The 27,159-nt window shown below is 44.3% G+C and overlaps 2 protein-coding genes across 8 annotated transcripts in view; both read right to left on the bottom strand.

Moving 5' to 3' along the window:
• LOC137346486 (caspase-1-like) overlaps positions 1-18,276 on the bottom strand; it is a 29,831-nt gene extending 11,555 nt beyond the window's left edge. The window contains exons 1-4 of one of the 2 annotated variants that reach the window (XM_068009948.1): positions 17,952-18,276; positions 15,837-16,109; positions 9,574-9,618; positions 2,739-2,860 (exon numbers count right to left, since the gene is read on the bottom strand). In XM_068009948.1, the coding sequence (XP_067866049.1) occupies positions 2,739-2,860; positions 9,574-9,618; positions 15,837-16,109; positions 17,952-17,964 (453 nt within the window). In that variant the 5' untranslated portion in view covers positions 17,965-18,276. Of the gene's footprint in view, positions 1-2,738; positions 2,861-9,573; positions 9,622-15,836; positions 16,110-17,951 lie in introns of both variants that reach the window. The other variant, XM_068009947.1, reaches the window with a different exon arrangement.
• Positions 18,277-22,183: 3,907 nt separating this feature from the next.
• LOC137346632 (uncharacterized) overlaps positions 22,184-27,159 on the bottom strand; it is a 59,439-nt gene continuing 54,463 nt past the window's right edge. For all 6 annotated transcript variants that reach the window (XM_068010238.1, XM_068010241.1, XM_068010242.1 and 3 more), the window contains one exon: positions 22,184-22,616. In XM_068010238.1, coding sequence (XP_067866339.1) covers positions 22,291-22,616 — 326 coding nt within the window. In that variant the 3' untranslated portion in view covers positions 22,184-22,290. The remainder of the gene's footprint in view (positions 22,617-27,159) is intronic.

The following is a 27,159-nucleotide window of genomic DNA, read 5'->3' on the forward strand; positions in this document are numbered from 1 at the left end:
CTTAAGTCTCAGTTCAAAGGTTAGACAGATTTTTGAAACAAGGATCGCATATAGAAAAACATTAAAACGCAAATGGAATTCTTGGTTTTATATATTTACACACTCAGTATAAGTGAGAAAATGATTATGTAAATGGTTAAGCCACAAGTTGAGTACTGTGCACAGATTTGGGCACTGCTTTACAGAAAGGGTGTTGGAGTCACAGAAAAGGTACAATGTGGATTCACTAGTGTGATATCATGACTGGAATTTTGTGATGAGGTGGTGCCCTGCCCACTGGCTAGAAAACCGGGGCGGGCTAGCCTCCACCAGGCCTGCAAGCCACACTACTCTTTTGCATGGCTCAGGCCCTTAATTGGCAGCAATTGGGCCCCCCCCACCTCTGAGCTAGGAAGACCTGCCTCCAAGAGCTGCTGAATAATCAGAGGCCCGGCAGCTCTTCAGTCCCAGCAGCGCCACCAGATGTGTAGGGCAGAGGGGTGCCCGATCAAGAGGGATCCCCTACAGCCCACACAGAGTCTGCCAGATTATTACTCGGCAATCTCCTAAGGTGCCAAAGTGCCAGTCCACCACTGGTAAAATACCAACGGCAGTGGGAAGAGGCCTTTAAATGGCCACTTAAGGGCCTCAAAGGCCTAACGGCAGGCGAACCACCTGCCATTTCCCCCACCGCTAATAAAATGGCAGAGGGGCAGGAAAGCAATGGCACGGCGCCTCCACATATATTTTTCCTGGGCTCTGTTGAACACTTTTAATTGCTCTTCTGCATCATTGTTTGCAATACTGTTGTCCATTTTATTTTCCCAAGTTCTATTCTGAGCTCTTCAAAATCAGCTTTTCTCCAATCTATTATGCTGGCCCTGTCATGCTTATGTCCTTCTCAATGATTATCCTAAACCATGTATGATGGTCACTATTGCCTAGATATATCCTACTTCCACTCTTCTTATCTGCTCTGGTCCATTGCACATTACTAGATCCAATAGAAAATCCTCCCTTGTTGTGCTTCTTATGTACTGGGTTAGAAAGGAGTCCAGTAAACATTGTAGGAGCTCCGTTTCTTTATCCCCTTTACCTACCTCTTCTGGCCAATTAATCTTGGGGTAGTTGAAATCCTCCATGATTATTATTCTATATTTTTACTCGTTTCGCTAATTTGTTTGCATATTTCTTCCTCCTATTCCCTTCCACTATTATGTGGTATGTCTTCTTTGGCCTCCTTGTCTTGAGAGACAATGGATAAGCGCCTGCAGGTGGTCAGTGGTTTGTGAAGCAGCGCCTGGAGTGGCTATAAAGGCCAATTCTAGAGTGACAGGCTCTTCCACAGGTGCTGCAGAGAAATTTGTTTGTCGGGGCTGTTACACAGGTGGCTCTCCCCTTGCGTCTCTGTCTTTTTTCCTGCCAACTACTAAGTCTCTTCGACTCGCCACACTTTAGCCCCGTCTTTATGGCTGCCCGCCAGCTCTGGCGAACGCTGACAACTGACTCCCACGACTTGTGATCAATGTCACAGGATTTCATGTCGCGTTTGCAGACCTCTTTAAAGCGGAGACATGGACGGCCGGTGGGTCTGATACCAGTGGCGAGCTCGCTGTACAATGTGTCTTTGGGGATCCTGCCATCTTCCATGCAGCTCACATGGCCAAGCCATCTCAAGCGCCGCTGACTCAGTAGTGTGTATAAGCTGGGGATGCTGGCCGCCTCGAGGACTTCTGTGTTGGAGATACGGTCCTGCCACCTGATGCCAAGTATTCTCCGGAGGCAGCGAAGATGGAATGAATTGAGACGTCGCTCTTGGCTGACATACGTTGTAGACTACCCCTATCAGTCTAATAGATCATTTATCATCATCCACATGGGTTCTATTTCTACTACAACGTCTTACCGATGGTTGTTAGATTTTTCTACTGCCATTGTTATTTCCAGTAAACACAGCTACTCCACCTCCCACTTTTTCCCACTCTCTCCTTTCTAAATATGTTATACCCTGCAATGTTAAACAAGATATACAAGGTGTTATGTAAACAGTAGAAGAAAAATATGAAAGGGCAGAAGAAAAAAAGGAAAATGGGATTAGAGTAGATAGTTCATAAGGACATAAGAAATAGAAACAAGAGTAGGCTATACAGCCCCACTAGAGTCTACTCCACCATTCAGTAAGATCATGGCTGATCTGATCTTGGCCTCATCTCCATCACTTTCCTGCCTCTTCCCCATAACCCTTGACTCCCCCATACATCTGTCTCTCTCAGTCTGGAATATATTCAATGACTCAACCTCCACAGTGCTCTAGGGTAGAGAATTCCAGCTTTGAAATATCACTCAATTGTCCATTTATAGTTTTTAATTTAGGTACTAACCTTGTTTAATTTATTAAATTGAGTTACATGCTTTAGGTCTTTACTGTAACTTAGTCCACAGTCCTAATTTAACCCTATTTGTTTTTTTCTAGTTCCGGCATGAAAATAGCACCAGCAGAGGCATGATAGGTCCAATTGATTCTTCTGTGTGGAAACTATGATTCTAAAGGGACAGTGCCGGGGACGCTGTAATATTACTGTACCAGGGGATTTACCTTAAACATCAAACAGAACTGGGTCCAAATGCTTTTTAATTTGTTTTCATTAACCTCAGGAGCCAATTCTCAAAGTATAATGGCTACAGTAGTCAACTCCGGCATATTTGTATGTACCTCACTGTCAGCAACATTGCACTAGCTCAGATTGTCAGTACAGTACCTCACTTGTCTTCTGGGAAATCTCATCATAGTGCTGCTGCCTACATGGAGTTATCCACTCATCAGAAACAGGTATCACTGGCGTTGGTTGAGTGGAAGTGGTTGGGACAGCTGATCCAATACCTGTAGAGCACAGGAATGAGATTCTATTTTATTACAACTTTCAAACAGAGAGCACACATACACTCAGACACATGCAAAAATTCTTACAGATGGAATATCTTAATATCAGTACTGTATATGCAATACCAAGAGACGATGCAATAAGAAATCCGCCAATAGACATCATGGCAGGTGTGTAATTTACACATCAATACATAATGCACTGGGTCTCACTCACAGTTGTGTAACATACACAAGTGACATGTAGAGGGTTTTATCTCACTAATGGCCATAAATCAATACAAATACACACATACTTGGAAGGAGAAATTCAGTCTCGTGTCGAGGGGGTTTACAACTGGCTGCAGCATTTTGGAGAGAACTTGCAGCAATGAGAACTTTGGCTGGAGTGACACAATAATGTGCCTGGAAGAGACAAGCAACTGCAGTGGGAAAACTCTAGGAGAGATCAACAGCTGGAATGGACCAGGAGAGATTGACTGTTGGAAGTGGCTGGCTGCAGGATGGATCATAACCTGGGCGTGACCAGTGGCTACACAGATCATGGTCTAGGAGTGACCTGCTCCGAGATGGGTTAAGAACTGGGAATAACAAGGTGGTGGACAGGCCATGGCCTGGGAGTGACTGGGTGCTAGGTGGATCATGGCCTGGGAGTGACTGGGTGCTAGGAGGATCATGGCCTGGGAGTGACTGGGTGCTAGGAGGATCATGGCCTGGGAATGACTGGCTGCTGGGTGGGTCATTGCTTGGAGTGACTGGCTGCTAGGAGGATCATGGCCTGGGAGTGACTGGGTTCTGGGCGGGCCATGGCCTGGGAGTGACTGGGTTCTGGGCGGGTCATGGCCGGGGAGTGACTGGGTTCTGGGCGGGTCATGGCCTGGGAGTGACTGGGTTCTGGGCAGGTCATGGCCTGGGAGTGACTGGGTTCTGGGCGGGTCATGGCCTGGGAGTGACTGGGTTCTGGGCGGGTCATGGCCTGGGAGTGACTGGGTGCTGGGCGGGTCATGGCCGGGGAGTGACTGGATGTTGGACGGGTCATGGCCTGGGAGTGACTGGCTGTTGGTGATGGACTGGGAGTGACTGGTTGCTGGATGGGTCATGGCCTGGGAGTGACTGGCTGTTGGTCATGGCCTGGGAGTGACTGGCTGCTGGATGGGTCATGGCCTGGGAATAACCAAGTGCTGGAAGGATTGAGGATAGAAGCACTGGCAATTGAGGGCTGCTGAATGCATATTGGTCAGACTCTTCCTGGTTAAATCTGGCATTATCCCAGACTGCGATTTATTCTAGTGTTTTGTTAGTTGTATACAGTAGGTAAAAGATTAAAAAGGATTAAGTGCAAGTTAAACCAATTGAGGAGTTCTGTACTGCTCCCGGGCCCAGTGGTGATAATATTACAAGTTTAAGATTTCCATTTCCATGAGTAATTTACACCCAGTTACACTCCAAGTTTACCAGTTGTTCTCAATGTGATTTACAATATTCAGATTCTCATTTGAAAAAAAGTGGAATAATTAACAGCATAAACTATCAGAACAGCCCCACAGTACTCAATGACTGGAGTCATTGCTAGCAAATTTACTATCCAGGGGCAACTTAGTAAACACTTAAAACGTGACAAAAACAAAAAAAAAACATTGCATGGAATATGTAAAATTCACACAACAACAACATATATTTATATAGCACTTTTAACATAATAAAATGTCCCAAGGTGACTCACAGGAGCATTATTAAACAAAATATGACACCAAGCCACATAAGGAAACATTTGGTCAGATGACTAAAAGCTTGGTCAAAGAGGTAGTTTTTAAGGAGTGTCTTAAAGGAGGAAAGTGAGGTAGAGAGGTAGAGAAGTGTAGGGAGGGTTTTCTGGAGCTTACATCTGAACATAAGAAATAGGTGCGGGTGTAGGCCATTAGGCCCCTCAGGCCTGCTTGGTCATTCAATAAGATCAAGGCTGATCTGATTGTGGCCTCAACCTCACTTTCCTGCCTACCCCCCATACCCTTGACTCCCTTGTAGATAAACAAAATCTGCCTAAATCAGCCTTGAATATATTCAATGACCCAGCCTCCATTGGTCTCTGGGATAGAGAATTCCAAAGATTAACGACCCTCTGAGAGAAAAAATTCCACTTTTTCTCCATTTTAAATAGGAGACCCCTTATTCTGAAACTGTGCCCCCGCGTTCCAGAATTCCCCATGATAGGAAACATCCTCTCAGCATTTACGCTGTCAAGCGCCCTCAGAATTTTATGTTTCAATAAGATCACTACTCATTCTTCGAAACTCCAATGAGTATAGGCCCCACCTGTTGAACCTTTCATAAGACACCTCCATCATCCCAGGAATCAACCTAGTGAACCTTCTCTGAACTGCCTCCAATGCAAGTATATCCCTCCTTAAATAGGGAAACCAAAACTGGATGCAGTCCTGTAGGTAGTAGCTTAAGGCCTAAGCAACTGAAGGGATGACCACCAATGGTGCAGCGATTAAAATCGGGGATGTTCAAGGGGCTAGAATTAGAGGAGTGTAGATATGTTGGAGGGTTATGGAGCTGGAGGAGATTACAGAGCTAGGGAGAGGTGAGGCCATGGAGAAATTTGAAAACAAAGAAGAGAATTTTAAAATTAAGACATTGCTTGACCGGGAGTCAAAGTAGATCAGCGAGCACAGGGTGATAGGGGAACGGGACTTGGTTTGAGTTAAGACACAGCCAGTAGAGTTTTGGATGACCTTAAGTTTACGGAGGGTACAACGTGAGAGACCAGCCAGGGTTGTATTGGAATAGTCAAGTCTAAAGGTAACGAAGGCATGAATAAGGGTTTCAGCAGCAGTTCAGCTGAGACGGGGATGAAGTCGGGCAATGTTACAGAGGTGGAAATAGGTGGTCTTAGTGATAGCATGAATATGAGGTTAGAAGCTCATCATTGGGTCAAATGTGACACCAAAGTTGCAAACAGACTAGTTTAATCTCAGACTGTTGCCAGGGAAATGGATGGAATTGGTAGCTAGGGAACAGAGTTTGGACAGGGGATCAAAAACAATGGCTTCAGTCTTCTCAATGCTTAATTGGAAGAAACTTTTGCTCATTCAGTACTGGATGTCGGATAGGCAGTCTGATAATTTAGCAACAGTGAAGGAATTGAGAGAGGTGGTAGTGAGGTAGAGCTGGGCGTTGCCAGCATACATGTGAAAACTAACACTGTGCTTTTGGATATGTCGTGGAGAGCAGCATGTAGATGAGAAGTAGGAAGGGCTGGGCCAAGAATAGAATCTTAGGGGCACCAGAGGTAATGGGGCAGGAGCTGGAACAGAATCCACTGCAAGTGATACACTGGCTATGATTAGATAGATAAGAATGGAACCAGGTGAGAGCAGTCCCACCCAGCTGGACGACAGTGGAGAGGTGCTGGAGGAGGATGGTGTGGTCAACCATGTCAAAGGCTGCAGACAGGTCGAGAAGGACAAGGAGCAAAAGTTTCCTTTGTCACAATCACACAGGATGTCATTTGTTACTTTGCTAAGAGCTGATTTGGTACTGTGACAGAGGTGGAAACCTGATTGGGGGGATTCAAATATGGAATTCCATGAAAGATGGGAACACATTTGGCAGGTGACAGCACATTCAAGGACTTTGGAGAGGAAAGGGAGGTTGGAGATGAGACAGTTGTTTGCAAGGACATTGGGGTCAAGAGTTATTTATATGAGGATAGGGGTGAGAATGGCTGTATTAAAGAGAGAGAGACAACAACTGAAGAGAGAGAATCATTAACAATATTTGTTAACATGGGGACCAAGAGGGGAAACTGGGTGGTCAGCAGTTTAGTGGGAATAGGATCGAGGGGGTAGGAGGTGGGTCTCATAGAATCATAGAATGGTTACAGCACAGAAGGAAGCAATTCAACCCATCATGTCTGTACCAGCTCACTGCAAGAGCAACTCACCTAGTCCCACTCCCCCCTCCTTTTCCCTGTAATTCTTTTCTCTTTAGATCATTGTCCGATTCTCTTTTGAAAGCCACCATTTAATCTGCCTCCATGACACTCTCAGCCAGTGCAGTCCAGATCCTAACTGCTCACTATGTAAAAAGTTTTTCCTCATGTCGCCATTGCTTTTTTTGCCAATTACCTTAAATGGGTTTCCTCTGGCTCTCGATCCTTCCACCAACGGGAACAGTTTCTCCCTGTCTGCTCTGTTCAGACCCCTCATGGCTTTGAAGACCTCTATCAAATCTCCTCTTCCCCAAGGAGAACAGCCCCAGCTTCTCCAATCTATCCACGTAACTGAAATTCCTCATCCCTGGAACCATTTTCATGAATCTTTTCTGCACCTTCTCTAATGCCTTCACATCCTAAAGTGTGGTGCCCAGAACTGTACACAATACTCCAGTTGAGGATGAACAGTGTTTTATACAGGTTTATCATAACTTCCTTGTTTTTGTACTCTATGTCCCTACTTATAAAGCCCAGGATCCCATATATTTTATTAACCGCTTTTTCAACCTGCCCTGCCACCTTCAGAAACCCCTCAGGTCCCTCTTCTCCTGCACCCCCTTTAGAACTGTACCCTTTATTTTATATTGCCTCTCCTCGTTCTTCCTATCAAACTGAATCACTTCACACTCCTCTGCATTAAATTTCATGGCCACTTGTCGCCCATTCCATCAGCCTGCCTATGTCCTCTTGAAGTTTATACTATCCTCCTCACAATTTGAAATACTTCCACGTTTTGTGTCAACTGCAAATTTTGAAATTGTATCCTGTACATGCAGTCTAGGTCATTAATATATATCAAGAAAAGCAGTGGTCCTAACACTGACCCCTGTGGGACATCACTATATACCTTGCTCCAGTCCGAAAAATAACCATTCACTACTACGCTCTGTTTCCTTTCACTCAGCTGATTTCGTATCCATGCTGCTACTGTCCCTTTTATTCCATGGGCTCTAACTTTGTTGATAAGCCTGTTATGTGGCACTTTATCAAATGCCTTTTGGAAGTTCATGTACATCATATCAACTGTATAACCTTCATCAACCTTCTCTGTTAACTCATCAAAAAACTCAAACAAGCTAGTTAAATTGCCTTTGACAATTCAGTGCTGGCTTTCTTTAATTAATCCACATTTGTCCAAATGACTTCATTTTCTGTTGAATTATCATTTCTAAAAGCTTTCCCACCACCGAGGCTAAACTAACTGGTCTGTAGTTGCTGGGCTCACACTTATACCCTTGTTCAAAAAAGGGTGTAACATTTGCAATTCTCTAGTCCTCTGGCACCACCCCTGTATATATGGAGTTTTGGAAGATTATGGTCAGTGCCTCCACAATTTCCATCCTTACTTCCCTCAGTATCCTTGGATGCATCTCATCCCGTCCTGGTGACTTATCAAACTTTTAAGTATGGCCAACCTATCTAATAGCTCTACTTTATCAATTTTTAGCCCATGCAGTGTCTCAACTACCTACTCTTTCACTATGACTTGGACAAGATGAGCTCAAAGAGGGCATGAGGGTCAATAGGAGAGAAACTACAGAAAGATGCACGTTCAGGTCTATGGCTGGGGGAGCATGAGAGCAAGTTTGGTCCAGTGGGCTAGTGGAAGGGAGGGACACAGCAGAGGTGGTTGATCAGGTAGTCTCAATCTTGGTAACAAAGAAGCCCATGAGCTGCTTGCACTTATTGTTGGAGGTGAGGGTGGAGGGCACAGGGGAGAGGGTTTTAAGAAGACAGTGGGCATTAGGGGAAAGAAATCAGGGGTTATCTCTGCAAATAGTAAGCAGTTTTAGAAGATGAGAGCAGACCCTGATAGTGCTTTATGTGGTCCAGCCAGAAGTGGCGGTGGATAGCAAACCAGTTGTCCGCCATATCCTTTCAAGCCTGCATCCCTTGGCCTTTAGGGAAGTGGAGATGAGTGCTGTACCAGGGGGAACAACCAGGGTGAGAGAGTGTAATGGTTTTATTGGGGTCTAGGGCATCAAAGGTGGAGGTGAGGGTGTGGCTGAGCAAATCAGTAGCTGCAGTAATAATGTGTCGAACAGAAGGCCAAAGGTCAGACAGTTAGGACTTTGAAACTGCAGTTGTAAATAAATTAGGAGATAGTTTTTTCCAGGGACGGATACAGAAGGAGATGGGGTTGGGGCACAGAAGAAGGATGTGGGTGGTAAGTGATACAGGAAGTGATCAGAGATGGCCTGATCTGTGATTGCTACGATGAGACTAGCAAGACGACATGAGATGGCAAGGTCAAGGGGGTGGCCAAGAACATGGGCTGGGGCGTTTACACGGACGGAGAGATTTAGGGATCGGCACACATTAGACAGATTCAAGATATTAGCATTTGGTTATTTTATTTCAAGAAAATACATTAAATTTGCTCTGATTGCAGATATGAAAAAACACTGGGAACTGGGAATTGTACAAAACTCCAGTAATTACAGCTGCCAGCAAGACCAACTCAAACAGAACAGAAACAAAAACAGACTTCATCGACCTGAAACATTAACTCTGTTTCTCTCTCCACAGATGCTATCAGACCTGCTGAGTATTTCCAGCATTTTCTGCTTTTATTTCAGTTTTTGAGCATCTGCAGTACTTTTCCTTTATCAAGCAGAACAGAGAGAGGTGATGTGCAGTTACACAGGAAAAACATACAGGTAGTGTATTGCTCAACGTAGGTACATGCAAAATATAGAAAAAGATACAGCACCTGCTGGAGTTGGGGGAGCTTGCTTTGGAACAGCAGTAGATGCATCTGCTGGAAGAACAGAAATACTATCAGTACAGCAACCACAAGCTACCTGCAGTATAGACAAAGCTATTGAACAAAGCATCCTAGGACAGCTTTCAGATACATGGACATTCCAGATTAGGACTAACCAAGGCATTTCTACTAACACACACATTTTATGTGGCGCGCAGGTCACGATATGGTAACCATCCTATAATCATTCTCCCTATGTGAAGAAAGCCAGTCAATGTCAGTGACAATCCAAACAATGGGGATTATAGTCAATACTGATCCTGTGCGTGCCTGAGATGCATACATTATGTTTTTGCAAATGGCAATCAGCACTGTGCACCCAGGCTAATTTTCTCTTCTGGGATGCAGAGGTGAGAAAATTCACCCAGGAACTACGTATCGTGCCTTGAGTAAACGACAAGAAGGGTTCCCTGTCCTTCTGGTGATTGGTGAGCACACAGCTCTTGTGCATTGGGGATTGAGAGTGTGAGTACACACCTCCTGTGGATTGGGGATTGAGAGTGCGAGTACACAGCTCCTGTGGATTGGAGTTTGAAAGAGTGAGTACACAGCTCCTGTGGATTGGGGATTGAGAGTGTGAGTACACAGCTCTTGTGGATTGGGGATTGAGAGTGTGAGTACACAGCTCCTGTGGATTGGGGATTGAGAGTGTGAGTACACAGCTCTTGTGGATTGGGGATTGAGAGTGTGAGTACACAGCTGTTGTGGATTGGGGATTGAGAGTGTGAGTACACAGCTGTTGTGGATTGGGGACTGAGAGTGTAAATACACAGCTCCTGCGGATTGGGGATTGAGAGTGTGACTAAACAGCTCCTGTGGATTGGGGATTGAGAGTGTGAGTACACTACTCTTGTGGATTGGGGATTGAGAGTATGGGTACACAGTTCCTGTGGATTGGGGACTGAGAGTGTGAGTACATAGCTCCTGTGGATTGGGGATTGAGAGTGTGAGTACATAGCTCCTGTGGATTGGGGATTGAGAGTGTGAGTACACACCTCCTGTGGATTGGGCATTGAGAGTATGAGTACACAGCTCTTGTGGATTGGGGATTGAGAGTGTGGGTACACAGCTCCTGTGGATTGGGGATTGAGAGTGTGAGTACACACCTCCTGTGGATTGGGCATTGAGAGAGTGAGTACACAGCTCCTGTGGACTGGGGATTGAGAGTGTGAGTACACAGCTCTTGTGGATTGGGGATTGAGAGTGTGAGTACACAGCTCCTGTGGATTGGGGATTGAGAGTGTGAGTACACAGCTCCTGTGGATTGGGGATTGAGAGTGTGAGTACACAGCTGTTGTGGATTGGGGATTGAGAGTGTGAGTACACAGCTCTTGTGGATTGGGGATTGAGAGTGTGAGTACACAGCTCCTGTGGATTGGGGATTGAGAGTGTGAGTACACAGCTCTTGTGGATTGGGGATTGAGAGTGTGAGTACACAGCTCCTGTGGATTGGGGATTGAGAGTGTGAGTACACAGCTCCTGTGGATTGGGGATTGAGAGTGTGAGTACACAGCTCTTGTGGATTGGGGATTGAGAGTGTGAGTACACAGCTCCTGTGGATTGGGATTGAGAGTGTGAGTACACAGCTCTTGTGGATTGGGGATTGAGAGTGTCAGTACACAGCTCCTGTGGATTGGGGATTGAGAGTGTCAGTACACAGCTCTTGTGGATTGGGGATTGAGAGTGTGAGTACACAGCTCTTGTGGATTGGGGATTGAGAGTGTGAGTACACAGCTCCTGTGGATTGGGGATTGAGAGTGTGAGTACACAGCTCCTGTGGATTGGGGATTGAGAGTGTGAGTACACAGCTCTTGTGGATTGGGGATTGAGAGTGTGAGTACACAGCTCCTGTGGATTGGGGATTGAGAGTGTGAGTACACAGCTCCTGTGGATTGGGGATTGAGAGAGTGAGTACACCGCTCTTTTGAATTGGTGATTGAGAGTGTGAGTACACTGCTCTTGTGGATTGGGGATTGAGAGTGTGAGTACACAGCTCCTGTGGATTGGGGATTGAGAGAGTGAGTACACCGCTCTTTTGAATTGGTGATTGAGAGTGTGAGTACACTGCTCTTGTGGATTGGGGATTGGGGATTGAGAGTGTGAGTACACAGCTTCTATGGATTGAGGATTGAGAGTGTGAGTACACAGCTCCTGTGGATTGGGGATTGAGAGTGTGAGTACACAGCTCTTGTAGATTGGGGATTGAGAGAAAGTACACAGCTCCTGTGGATTGGGGATTGAGAGTCTGAGTACACTGCTCTTGTGGATTGGGGATTGAGAGTGTGAGTACACAGCTCCTGTGGATTGGGGACTGAGAGTGTGAGTACACAGCTCTTGTAGGTTGGGGATTGAGAGTGTGAGTACACAGCTCTTGTAGATTGGGGATTGAGAGAAAGTACACAGCTCCTGTGGATTGGGGATTGAGAGTGTGAGTACACAGCTCTTGTGGATTGGGGATTGAGAGTGTGAGTACACAGCTCCTGTGGATTGGGGATTGAAAGTGTTAGTACACAGCTTCTATGGATTGAGGATTGAGAGTGTGAGTACACAGCTGTTGTGGATTGGGGACTGAGAGTGTGAATACACAGCTCCTGTGGATTGGGGATTGAGAGTGTGAGTACACTACTCTTGTGGATTGGGGATTGAGAGTATGGGTACACAGTTCCTGTGGATTGGGGACTGAGAGTGTGAGTACATAGCTCCTGTGGATTGGGGATTGAGAGTGTGAGTACATAGCTCCTGTGGATTGGGGATTGAGAGTGTGAGTACACACCTCCTGTGGATTGGGCATTGAGAGTGTGAGTACACAGCTCCTGTGGATTGGGGATTGAAAGTGTCAGTACACAGCTGTTGTGGATTGGGGATTGAGAGTGTGGGTACACAGCTCCTGTGGATTGGGGATTGAGAGTGTGAGTACACACCTCCTGTGGATTGGGCATTGAGAGAGTGAGTACACAGCTCCTGTGGATTGGGGATTGAGAGTGTGAGTACACAGCTCTTGTGGATTGGGGATTGAGAGTGTGAGTACACAGCTCCTGTGGATTGGGGATTGAGAGTGTGAGTACACAGCTCCTGTGGATTGAGGATTGAGAGTGTGAGTACACAGCTCCTGTGGATTGGGGATTGAGAGTGTGAGTACACAGCTGTTGTGGATTGGGGATTGAGAGTGTGAGTACACAGCTCTTGTGGATTGGGGATTGAGAGTGTGAGTACACAGCTCCTGTGGATTGGGGATTGAGAGTGTGAGTACACAGCTCTTGTGGATTGGGGATTGAGAGTGTGAGTACACAGCTCCTGTGGATTGGGGATTGAGAGTGTGAGTACACAGCTCCTGTGGATTGGGGATTGAGAGTGTGAGTACACAGCTCTTGTGGATTGGGGATTGAGAGTGTGAGTACACAGCTCCTGTGGATTGGGGATTGAGAGTGTGAGTACACAGCTCTTGTGGATTGGGGATTGAGAGTGTCAGTACACAGCTCCTGTGGATTGGGGATTGAGAGTGTCAGTACACAGCTCTTGTGGATTGGGGATTGAGAGTGTGAGTACACAGCTCTTGTGGATTGGGGATTGAGAGTGTGAGTACACAGCTCCTGTGGATTGGGGATTGAGAGTGTGAGTACACAGCTCTTGTGGATTGGGGATTGAGAGTGTGAGTACACAGCTCCTGTGGATTGGGGATTGAGAGTGTGAGTACACAGCTCCTGTGGATTGGGGATTGAGAGTGTGAGTACACAGCTCCTGTGGATTGGGGATTGAGAGTGTGAGTACACAGCTCCTGTGGATTGGGGATTGAGAGAGTGAGTACACCGCTCTTTTGAATTGGTGATTGAGAGTGTGAGTACACTGCTCTTGTGGATTGGGGATTGGGGATTGAGAGTGTGAGTACACAGCTCCTGTGGATTGGGGATTGAGAGAGTGAGTACACCGCTCTTTTGAATTGGGGATTGGGGATTGAGAGTGTGAGTACACAGCTTCTATGGATTGAGGATTGAGAGTGTGAGTACACAGCTCCTGTGGATTGGGGATTGAGAGTGTGAGTACACAGCTCCTGTGGATTGGGGATTGAGAGAGTGAGTACACTGCTCTTGTGGATTGGGGATTGGGGATTGAGAGTGTGAGTACACAGCTTCTATGGATTGAGGATTGAGAGTGTGAGTACACAGCTCCTGTGGATTGGGGATTGAGAGTGTGAGTACACAGCTCTTGTAGATTGGGGATTGAGAGAAAGTACACAGCTCCTGTGGATTGGGGATTGAGAGTGTGAGTACACTGCTCTTGTGGATTGGGGATTGAGAGTGTGAGTACACAGCTCCTGTGGATTGGGGACTGAGAGTGTGAGTACACAGCTCTTGTAGGTTGGGGATTGAGAGTGTGAGTACACAGCTCTTGTAGATTGGGGATTGAGAGAAAGTACACAGCTCCTGTGGATTGGGGATTGAGAGTCTGAGTACACAGCTCTTGTGGATTGGGGATTGAGAGTGTGAGTACACAGCTCCTGTGGATTGGGGATTGAAAGTGTTAGTACACAGCTTCTATGGATTGAGGATTGAGAGTGTGAGTACACAGCTCCTGTGGATTGGGGATTGAGAGAAAGTACACAGCTCCTGTGGATTGGGGATTGAGAGTGTGAGTACACAGCTCCTGTGGATTGGGGATTGAGAGTGTGAGTACACAGCTCCTGTGGATTGGGGATTGAGAGTGTGAGTACACAGCTCTTGTGGATTGGGGATTGAGAGTGTGAGTACACAGCTCCTGTGGATTGGGGATTGAGAGAGTGAGTACACCGCTCTTTTGAATTGGTGATTGAGAGTGTGAGTACACTGCTCTTGTGGATTGGGGATTGGGGATTGAGAGTGTGAGTACACAGCTTCTATGGATTGAGGATTGAGAGTGTGAGTACACAGCTCCTGTGGATTGGGGATTGAGAGTGTGAGTACACAGCTCTTGTAGATTGGGGATTGAGAGAAAGTACACAGCTCCTGTGGATTGGGGATTGAGAGTGTGAGTACACTGCTCTTGTGGATTGGGGATTGAGAGTGTGAGTACACAGCTCCTGTGGATTGGGGACTGAGAGTGTGAGTACACAGCTCTTGTAGGTTGGGGATTGAGAGTGTGAGTACACAGCTCTTGTAGATTGGGGATTGAGAGAAAGTACACAGCTCCTGTGGATTGGGGATTGAGAGTCTGAGTACACAGCTCTTGTGGATTGGGGATTGAGAGTGTGAGTACACAGCTCCTGTGGATTGGGGATTGAAAGTGTTAGTACACAGCTTCTATGGATTGAGGATTGAGAGTGTGAGTACACAGCTCCTGTGGATTGGGGATTGAGAGAAAGTACACAGCTCCTGTGGATTGGGGATTGAGAGTGTGAGTACACAGCTCCTGTGGATTGGGGATTGAGAGTGTGAGTACACAGCTCCTGTGGATTGGGGATTGAGAGTGTGAGTACACAGCTCTTGTGGATTGGGGATTGAGAGTGTGAGTACACAGCTCCTGTGGATTGGGGATTGAGAGTGTGAGTACACAGCTCCTGTGGATTGGGGACTGAGAGTGTGAGTACACAGCTCTTGTGGATTGGGGATTGAGAGTGTGAGTACACAGCTCCTGTGGATTGGGGATTGAAAGTGTTAGTACACAGCTTCTATGGATTGAGGATTGAGAGTGTGAGTACACAGCTCCTGTGGATTGGGGATTGAGAGTGTGAGTACACAGCTCTTGTAGATTGGGGATTGAGAGAAAGTACACAGCTCCTGTGGATTGGGGATTGAGAGTGTGAGTACACAGCTCCTGTGGATTGGGGATTGAGAGTGTGAGTACACAGCTCCTGTGGATTGGGGATTGAGAGTGTGAGTACACAGCTCTTGTGGATTGGGGATTGAGAGTGTCAGTACACAGCTCTTGTGGATTGGGGATTGAGAGTGTGAGTACACTGCTCCTGTGGATTGGGGATTGAGAGTGTGAGTACACAGCTCCTGTGGATTGGGGATTGAGAGTGTGAGTGCACAGCTCTTGTGGATTGGGGATTGAGAGTGTGAGTACACAGCTCCTGTGGATTGGAAATTGAAAGTGTGAGTACACAGCTCCCCTGGTTTGGGACTGCTGATTGAATGCATCTTCCCACTTTACATGATATGATCCCATTCCTACTCTGAAACCTTTGTTCGTACTTAGTCACCGTGCCCACATTCACTATTTTGTTCTTTACCTACTTTCTGCCAGATCAAGGCCCAGTTTTCCGCATAGCTCTTTGTCAGCTCTGTTCAAACTCTGAATGAATTTTTCACTGGCTTTTGCTCCCTTTCTTGAAACGGTGTCTATAAGATCTCTCGCCTTGTTTTTCGTTGTTGAATTTGCTTGGAGAATATTTTCAGATTCTGAAGTATTGATCACTTCTGCCCCTTGCATTTCATCGACCAGATCAGCAATGACACCGCTGCTGAGTCCATTCAGTAAATCTATTCTCAGGCGCTTCAGTCTCTGGTCTGAAATTAAGAAAATAAACTTTGATGGTTTTTGCTATTCTATTTGTACGTGACTTGAACACAGGTGAGCTGGATACTGATTTACTAGGTCATTGAGTGTAATATTACCAAAGTGTTACTGTACAGGATCAGTGAGCAGAGTATTACTATCTGTGTTACTATATAGGGTTAGTGAGTGCAGGCTTTATACAATATTACTGTACGGAGTCAATGAATGAAGGAGTTGTAAAGTGCTATTGTACAGGCTAAAGGAGTAGTATATTACTAACATTTTTATTGTACAGGGTCAGTGGATGGTGTATTACTAATTATGTTACTATACATGTTCAGCGAGTGGACTATTCCTAAAGCTGCTACTGTACAGGTTCAGTGAACAGATTATTACTAACAGGTTCAATGAGTAGATTATTACTCAGAATGCAAGTAGCGGTGTGTATATTGTGTGTATGTAGTAATGTGGTATTTTATGAGGTTGCACGCTTGGCAGGGTGCCTCACCCACCAGCAGCTCAGACCAGAAATTCAGGTGCACATTGCCCATATTTTCTGACTATTAAAGCAGCACATGGCAGAATTTCCAATCTGGCCCAGAAAGCTCATGCCAGAAATTATACTTTATACATCTAAAATGAACTGAATGTTATTTTTGGATGAATAGGATAAAATAATTTTTTTTAAGGGAACATCAGCATAGTGATTATGTCACTGGACTAATAATGCAGAAGTCTGGACTAATGATCCAGATACATGAGTTCAAATCCCACCACAGAAACTGGGGAATTTAAATTCAATTAACGAAATAAAATCTGAAATAAAAAGTTAGTAATAGTAATGGTCACCATGAAACTACAAGGTCGTCATAAAAACTCAGCTGGTTCATTAATGTCCTTTAGGGAAGGATATCTGCTGTCCTTACGCAGTCCACCCTATATGTGACTCCAGAACTACAGCAATGTGGTTGACTCTTATTTGCCCTCTGAAATGGCCTAGCAAGCCATTGAGTTGTATTCAAGAAGGCTGCTCACCATGGCGGAGCAGGCTCGAAGAGCCAAATGGCCTACTCTTGCTCCTATTTTCTATGTTTCTATGTTTATGCTTTTTCAAGGACAATAAAGATAGGCAATAAATGTCGGCCGTACCAGCGTGGCCATATCCCGTGAATGAATAAAAAAGACAAAGAATTAGAGAAAGGGTGACAGTTACAGAAACTTTCAAAACAAAGCTTTTGTTCATGGGCGTATGACTTATTGGAATTCAGCTAATTGTGATAATGTCTTAATTGTATTGAGAGTGAAAGTACCTAATAATGATCAATTTTTGAAAATCAACTTGACAGAAGAATCCTAAAATTTAGACAACCAAATTTTACAAAAATTAGAGCCTGTATACAGTTTTTAAACGGATTGATAAGGGAGACGCTGCTTGCCCTGTTCACACAGGTCCCCAATGTTCTGTAGAGGACGCCAATTTTTTTTTAGCTTTTTAAAGATACAGAAAGATACAAGTTCCAGTGCAGAAGTTTGAGCCAAAGGTAACTGGAATGAACAGCTAGCGCCCATTATTCGCAGCCCACCACGAAACCAGGGCCAATATTTGCAGCAGATCTACACAGGTAACTCCCACCTTCTCAATGAGATGCCCTCAAATCTAGTGTCTCGCCTGAGACTCGCATTAAACGGTCGTTCAGTGCGATTCTCTCGAACCAGATCTGGGCACTTACAGCTATTAATCAATAGTTGAAAATGAGCAGAACTAAATTCATGGAAAAGCCGAGGGCAGATACAGGCTCTACTTCCTTTGGCCGCTCTCCAGACGTACGGGCCAGTTACAGACATTTATTTACCTGCTGTCTCCATCCTTCTTTGTTAGTCCACTCAGAATGGAGGATCCGATCAGTATCGTTCCGAAGCTCTTCCGCTCTCCCCGAACAATCACTTTCGATTTTGCTTCATACCCGATTGGCTGAAAGTTTCAAATCCGTCCGAAACATCTCAGCCGGCCTATTACACCAGGGCCATTAAACCAGGAAGTAGGAGAGGAAGATGTTAATATGTGCAAAATAACTAGAAAGATTCGGGGGGCGGTGGTCGCACAATACACAGTAGTACATTAAAACAATGCTGAATCTAAGGGAATCACAGATAGGTCGAGCCCTACCACATTCACGGCTGTGAAAAATGTGTCACAGATAATAAAATCTCAGGTCCCCTATTAACTAGACCATTTTGCGAACTTTGCACATTTTATTCATTGACACAAGGCTCATCTCTGATTGCTGGGCATGTTGTGAACATCGCGCGTTTTAGTGATTGACACAAGACTCAACTAGCTGATTGGCCTATGAGGAAGGGCTTCCAGTGCAGTTTTGAGAGAAGCAGTCTCAAGCATTGGCAGAGAAGTGAGAATGCCAGAATGAGCAAATCAAAAACGGCCACAACCATTACAGAAACACATTGAGTGAAAGAATTTGGAAGCCAAATTCTGGATGCCGGTGGTGGTATACTGATTTGTACATGCTGCAATGTTTCGTTGGATCACATACGGACGCCACTTAGCGTCTGAAAGCCATCACAGCAGAAAGAGAACGTCCGACACCACATTGCTGGAAAACAAACACACAAAAAAGCAACGATTTCATCTCTTTGTAAGAAGTCAACAGACAGCTCAGAAAATTGGTTGCAATGGAACTCGTGGATGCTTTTGCAAGTGCCAACATACCATTGGAAAAACCTGATCACTGCGAGTATTCATTCAATATAATGTGCAAAATGGTAGTTGCTTGCCAAGTACAAATAAACTATGACAGGACTGCCTACTGAAGGTTTTTGCTACACATTGTGAGGAGATGCAGTCTCAAATGAACACATGTATGTATCTGCTCACATTCAACCACTGACTTCAGTGAGTAAAGAAGGTGACCTGTTTATAGTCACCTTTTTAACAATACTTTTTGAACATACAATAAATGCCATATGAAATCAGAAACCTTCCTAGTTTTTTTTGTTTTAAATTGATCATTTTCATGGTTTGTTGTGACACCATGAAATTTACAATTTAAATACATGAAATCGTGAAATTCATGATTCTTAAAATGCCATGACCGTGAAATTTGTAAAATCTGACGGTGAATTTGGTAGGGCCCTACACATAAGGCAAGGTAGGATGGAGAAAATGGCAGTCGAGATGGTTGAGAACGGATTAAAGTTCCTGTAGCAACCAAGGCAGGAGGAGTGCACTGTTTATTCTAGGTCCACATCTCCACAGGTCACAACATATATTTAAAATTTCCCACTTAATTAATGGTCAATCATATACTCTATTTTTCCAAGAATAAGATACACGAACCATGTTTCTTTAATGAACAACAAAATTATCATTTTATTATAAAACAAGTCTTAACCAGTAATGAAGTAAGGCATAAACACACAGATTGAAATTTTAAAGTTCCCTTTTTACCTTAGTTACTCACACACACCGGTTAACCGGAAAAATAAAAGGGATTTTTGTTCAGAGCTGTTACAGACAAAAATAAAACCACTTAGGTGGAATACTTGCTCATTCTTGAAGAAAACAGCATATGAGATATGTTGTGTTCCAAAACTAGCATACAGTCTAGCCTCTGAGTACACGTAGGCGGGTCAATATTTTTATGAGTTTTTAGAACAGTTATTTTCAGGCAACATTGAGCATTAATTTAGCAGGTTTTTCTTCAAAGACAGGAGACTCGGTGAGTTGACACAGTGGTCTTTTAGAGAAGTGCTGGATAGCTGAGCTGGGTTGTGGTCTTCTCTCCATTGGGAATTCTCTTCTCCTTCTGCAGTCTTTTTAAATAGATGGTACAGGCTGGACCTAGCTGGGGTTCTGTCCTAGCAAGGGGCACGTGACTGACACTTCTCTGCACACATCTTCCCCAATTACCAGGGTTTCTGTTCTATTTTTAACTTGAGTCATGTGGCAACCAGTAAACATTGCTGCCAAACTAGTTCTTTCAGTGTCCTCTTGATGACGCTCTTGAAAAAAAATTGATCAAACATTTCTTCAGTTTGACTATGAATTCCTCAAAAAATATTTTAACAAAAACAGAATCACTTTCATAACACTCCAAAGGTTTTTGTTGCTGTATCTGTTTTGAATATGTACAAGTTGTAAATAATCACATTTTTCCTCATATTAGATCCACAATTCATGCCTTTTTTAATTTCAGTTAAAAAAAAATCACAACTACATTTCAAACATTCATTGGCCCTCATAATGTTATTGATTAGTTTTAGGCTTACAAACACCTCATCTTACTCTGTAAATGGCCAGTCTTACTATTAAATTATTAAAAATGCCAGCATGTATTATATACTATTTCAAAACGTTCTGTATTCAGTACAATCAGAAGGGAATCAGTCGTAAGTTGCATCCTGGCAAGGTGACACTAGAGCATTCTGGAAAGTATAGTCTGCTTCCTCTTCATTGAATTGACAGTGGCAGCTATGGGAAGCCCTATATATTCAAGATGTTGATGCTTGAGAGGGGGCAGAATTTCAAACACTCAAAAGGTAATTATATGGGTAAATTTAATCATTTTTCTGTGATGAAACATTTTTTTTAGTTGTATCGTCTTGGATTACCTGACAAAACAAGATGGCAGCTAAAAGGATTATCAAGATATATATTGTATGATTTTATTGGTTCCACTTCTCCTTGTTGACTGCTGATTTTTGATTGGTAGTTTAAGTATATTCTTGGTACTTCTTCGTTGGTAGTTTTTGTTCTTGCTTATTTCCTATTTATTTAAAAAATTCATTCTCGAAATGTGACCAGCATTGGCAAAGACATTATTTATTGCTCATCCCTAGTTGCCATGATAATGTGGTAGTGGGCCACCTTTTTTAAATGCTATTCTTTGATGCAATTGAGTGGCTTACTAAGTCACTTAAGAGTCAACCACATTGGTGAGGGGCTGGAGTCACATATTTGCCCCACTGATTAAAGACAGCAGTCTAAAGGATATTAAAGGAAATTTGACAGCTTTAATGTCATTTTCACTTATACCATCTTTTTACTTCCAAATTTTAAAAAACTTAACTCAAATTCACAAACTGTCATGATGGACTTCATTGGCTGAAAAGCGCTTTGAGATGTCCAGTGGTTGTGAAAAGCACTATATAAATTCGAGTCTGTGTAGGATCTGAACTTATTTTCTTTGGTTCATTAGTCCAGTAACATAATTACACTGCTGAACTTGATTGTGAGTTGTTCCTATGTTGTAAATGACGTTTAATACATTTAAGTGTGAGGTGCACTTAACATATACGAATGCCACGAGTGTGACAGACAGATCTGCATAAATGTTTTTGGTTCACCTTTGCTCCTGCAGTAACTGCCATCATGGATGTCACTACAACAGCACTTTATATCATTCAGGCACAATTTTTACCTGCAAGTTAACAACTCCGGTGTTATTATTTTATATTTATTAACAAAGTGATTTACGATCAATTATCAGGAAAGATAGTTGAAGTGATTCCACCATCCTGTCCCCCAGCAGAGGGCTGCACATGCAAGGAGCACAGATTGTAAAATCAGAGTTACAATATTTCATAATCCTATCTCTCACTCATTCAACCTGCAAATGTGGCTCCTTGGTGATTCTGCAATCTTGCACCATAACTTCTTTTATATGCAAATACACATGATGAATAGGTTTCTGCCATATTTCTATCCACATATGTTGAGAGGTTACCCATCAGAAATGAATAGATTATCCAGAAATCTTTTTGAATAGTGAAAGCGTATGCCAGAGCTCAGCAGCATCCCTAAAACCCCTTTATTGCTTTGAGCGGAAATCTTGATTGATTTTCAGACCAATAGCTTCTAACGGAAAGAATCGAGGGAGGCTTTTTTCTGTTGACTTAGGATTAAAGCCCCTTGAACTTCTTATGTACAGAGCTCCAGAGATATGAGTGTGTTTCAAATTACACTCAAATCCAAATGAATTCTGCAATAAAGGTGATCAGGTTACCAACTGCAAACTCTAAGCTCAAACTACCAATGTAAAGTTTATGACCAACAAAATCAAATGGACACATGTAGAAATCTTTATTTCCTCTTACTACGTCTTTTAGGCAGGCACTGTATTGACAAATTACATTTTGAACATCTGACAAAGCAATGGACCACTAATGCTGTAACTAACGCACATAGTCATCAATATCCCTGGCAAATTTCCCACGAGAATAATACTCGTACTCTCTCTTCTCCCTTTCTTCATCTAATGCTTTTTTTGTTCTGTGCACATGTCGCTTAGCTTTGGTGTTTGAATCATCATAATCAACATCAGAATCGTCATCATCGTCATCATCATCCTCATCCTCATAGTCCTCATCTTCATCCTCATCCTCATCTAGATCCCTCTTTGCCTTCTCGTAATAACCACCAGCAGGAATTCTTTCATTAACAGCCCTCTTCATCTTCTCATAATAGTCTTCAATATCTTTTGTGGCTTTCATTTGGAATACTAGAAAACAAAACAAGGTGATTAAAAAATATAAACAAAGCTTAAATGTATTTTATCATTAAATACTAATTCCTTCAGTGATTTCCTGTACAAATGATGTTGAACCTATTTCAAGACACTTTAACAATATGTTTTAATTCAGAGCTTGCATTATGTTCTCTTCTGAAGGTGGCAGAGTATAGCTCCACCTGTACTAATCATATTCTAGTTCAATGTCTATGGTCAGAATTAGGGCTGTTCACTGATGATTGCAGTGTTCAGTTCCATTCACTTCCATAATGAGGCAGTATATTCCTGCATGTCGCAAGACCTAGACAACATGGCATTATCACTGGCAAGTTCCCCATCAACATCCTGGGGCCAGCACCGACCTGAAATTCAAATGGAGCAGCCACCTAAATGCCATGGCTACAAGAGCAGGTCAGAGGTTGGGTATTCTGTGGGGAGTTCTCCTTACTCCCCAAAACCTGTCTACCACCTACAAAGCACAAGTCAGAAATGTGATGAAATACTCTTCACTTGTCTGGATGGGTGCAGCTCCATTGGACAGAGTTATGTATGACCTCCTAACCCTGTGTTGTACCAGGTGCCAAAAGGTGATCTAATTAACTGCACAATGAAATTGAAAACCAAGCCAAAAAAATGTCATCTGGGCTTGAGATGCTGTTAGACATAGACATGAATCCTCCCCATGAAAGAATGAAGGAGTCTATACAAGATTAATAATCTATCTTTTGTCATGCTAGACTCCCACCTGCCAAGAATGAGGCATATTAATTTCACCATCAAAGTGACTCCTGACAATGCAGTGCCCACTGACATCATCACAATTCTCCAAGCTGCACACATGCGCAGCCTAGGTCTTGCCAGGACTAAGTATGACAAGCGCAGGATAATGTCATCGCGTAGCGCCAACATCATTGCACATCCGCGCCTGGTCGGTCTCCATGCATGCGTCTGGTCTTCGTGCATGCGCGATAAAGCATCATCGGTCTTTGCCCCTTTGAAGCTGGTGCTCGATCTCCGCTGCTTGCTCAACACTTCCTCCCCCCCCCACCCTCAGCCGCTTGCTCCAGACCTGGCTGCTCCCCCCCCCCCCCACTCCCCTGGCCAATTGTTCCCCTCTCTTCGCTTTGCGCCACCCCACTCACCGGCCCGTTGCTCCCCACTTGCACCACCCCCCCCACCAGCTCTAGGCCCCGCCACTTCCCTCCTCTTGGCCACTCGCTCCTATGTCACCCCGTCACCCATCGCGGCCCGACTTTTTCGGGCGGCGTACGGAGAACGATCAAACGTGGGAGCTAGTGGCTGAGAGGTGGGAAGTGGCGCAGCCTAGAGCTGGGGGGAGGAGGTGGCGCGAAGCGAGGAGAATCGGCCAGGGAGTGGTGGTGGGGGTCGGGGGGGTGGCAGCGAGGTCTGGAGCGAGTAGCTGAGTTGGGGTGAAATCAGTCCTGGTCAGTCATATAAAATGTGGATAACGAATTGGCAGCACATTTTATACTCTGCCCAATTTTCTTCTCCATCGATTGGGGTGCCAATTCACTATCTCCTAAAAGTATCAGAACATGGAAATTTAATCATAAAATTCCTTTTGTATTTAATAGGATTACTGGAATATTAAGTGGATCTGATTAAATGATCTCAGTTAGTATCCTATTCTACATACTAGTATATTTCTGGGCTTCCATCCAACTTAATGTAAGGTTAGTTTGCTAGAACTAACTAGCCATAAGCATTTCCTGTGATAAATTGAACAGCACCATCTTTAATTCTGGCAGCTGCCTAAATGTAGCAGACAGTGACATTTCAATGGAAGAGGCGGCATTTGCTAGTACAGCGCCACCTAGTGGCTGTGTTGTCAGCAAACGTTGCCTTTCGCCATATGGACATTAAATTTCAAACTGTTGAAGTGAAGAAAGGACTTGTTAAAAAATCACCAGGTCTTTGGCTGAAAAACATTTTTGCACACCAACAGCCAGTGCTTGGAAGGAAAAAGGGGCGATTCCCTACTCCAATTTAACCCACAATGGACTTTGAGCACCAGGTATTGTGTGTAAGAAGAGACATTCCAGGGTCAGCTAAGACCAGAGAATCCATTAACAGACCAGCTAGTCACATGACTAACCTGCTTGGCAACCTGGGTTTTTCTGAATTGCACAAACAGTTTGAACTGAGAGTGTCTGTTTGATCTCGGACTGAAAAGACCTCTCCTGGCTGGCTTGCCAGAGCCTCACTTCTCTGCTCCCATCTCTTTCTCACAGAACTCCAAATCCAGTGAAGACACATGAACCCCAAGAGAGAAAAGTTTCCTACAGCCAACAAAGTTTAAGAGGAATACTGGGCCCCAACAAAAAGCAAGCTCTAGCTATAATTTGGGGTGGCGCAGTGGTTAGCACCGCAGCCTCACAGCTCCAGTGACCTGGGTTCAGTACTGGGTACTACCTGCGTGGAGTTTGCAAGTTCTCCCTGTGACTGTGTGGGTTTCTGCTGGGTGCTTTGGTTTCCTCCCACAGCCAAAGACTTGCAGGTTGAGAGGTAAATTGGCCATTGTAAATTGCCCCTAGTGCAGGTAGGAGAATTGTGGGGATGTGGTAGGAGACTTGGGAGTAATGTAGGATTAGTATAAATGGGTGGTTGATGGTGGGCCAAAGGGCCTGTTTCAGTGCTGTATCTCTCTATGACTCTAAAGTGAGCTTGAAGATCTGTAACAAAAACGCTCTTCAGAGATTGCCTTTCCACTTTATTTCTTCTGCTCTGTTCTGTCTCTATCTGCATGTGTGTATGCACGCTAGTGTGGACGCGTCGTGTATCCGTAGGCGTTAACCAAATTAGAGTTTAAGTTTAATAAATTTCAAACTTTCTCCTGGAAAGCTAAGAAAACCTGTGTGTGTGTGTGTGTGTGTGTGTGTGTGTGTGTGTGTGTTGGTTTCTTTGCTTTATAGTTGGAAAGCAGTGAACAAGGATTCACCAAGGGGGAGCTAGAAACACGGTGTGGTTAAAATTAAACCCTGTTACGATAAGACCCAGTGAAGGCTAAGAGGGAACCCTAGACCCCTTTCTCACCTAGTCATAACACTTTCTTCATTTGAGCATCTTTCACATTCCATAGAAGCCACATTTGAGTACAGAATTTAGCAGGAGGGAGGCCCTGTTGCCAAATAGATCTGCCAAAAACTCCCATCCTGTGCACATTCCAAATTTAAACAGCAATATTTAGGTATTGTGTGAGCAATACTTCATGCATCCAATGAAGCTAGTATCCAGGAAAAAGACACAAAATGAGAAGGGGCTATCCAGACAGTAGTTGTGAAATGCACAAAACAGGCCATAATTCGACTCAACTGCTGGCCTGTTATACAGTGGTAGTGAAGAATAATCATGCTATGGAAACTATCAAGTTATTTCCCTCTTGTTCATAGAAGGGAAAATCCTGGCACGCATTCTCCTGAATTGCCTCCATGCTATTGATAATCTACCTGACAGTGGCTATTCACCTCGTGAAAGATCAGCTGCCCTCTGGTGAGAGTATTAAATACCACCTAGATGGAAAACTTTTTAACCTCAGTTGCCTCCGTGCCAAAACTAAACTGACCACCATAGACATACATGATCTAGTTTGCGGATGATGCAGTGTCATTGCTCACTCTGCACCAGATTTGCAAGCCACTCTCGATCTCTTCAATTCTGCATACAAGAGACTCGGCCTGTCCTTGAATGTTGCCATAACAAAATGCATCTATCAACCCACACCTAGTCAGTCAAATATTCCACTTCCCATATATGTTGAAGGAGAGACTTTGGAATATGTTGAGCACTTCCCATATCTTGGCAGCCACTTCTCCCAAAAGGCCACCATTGACGAGGAGATCCAACACTGGATCAGCCGCGCCAGCCCAGCCTTCTACAAACTACAACAGCGAACGTTTGACAACAAAAACCTCCACAAGTCAACAAAAGTCCTAGTGTACAGACCTGGACTGTGTCTCAGCGACGCATAAGAGTGCTAGAGAAATTCCATCAGCAATGCCTTTGCCGCATCCTCTGGATTCAATGGAGCACAGTCGAACAAACGCAAGTGTCCTTCTTAAAGCCAGCTCCACAAGCATTCGGGCAAAACTCCTGTGAAACCAACTTCGATAGACTGCGAATTGTCCACATGGCCAAAAACTATCTCCCTCACCGGGTCCTGTTTTATCAACTTTGAAATAGCTAGCGTTCCAGGGGAGGACAAAGAAAACGGTTCAAAGACACTCTTTGAAGCGCAGCAGCATTGACATTGATGACTGGGAGGAGCTTATTACCAATTGTTCAAAATGGTGACAACTTGTCCATCAAGCTGCATCATGCTTTGAGTCCAAGTGCCTTAATGATGAAGCAGAGCGGCGGCAGAGAAGGAAAGGAAGCAAGTCCTGCACTCCGGATCCTTCTACCTCATGGGACGTCCTGCTCCTGTGCCCAAAGGTCTGTGGGTTGAGAATCGGCCTGTTCAGTCACCTGAAGATCCATGGCAGGAACAAGTGACCTTGAGTAGACGTCATCCTCG

This window comes from Heterodontus francisci, chromosome 30 (genome assembly GCF_036365525.1).
Source record: "Heterodontus francisci isolate sHetFra1 chromosome 30, sHetFra1.hap1, whole genome shotgun sequence".
Lineage (NCBI taxonomy): Eukaryota > Metazoa > Chordata > Chondrichthyes > Heterodontiformes > Heterodontidae > Heterodontus > Heterodontus francisci.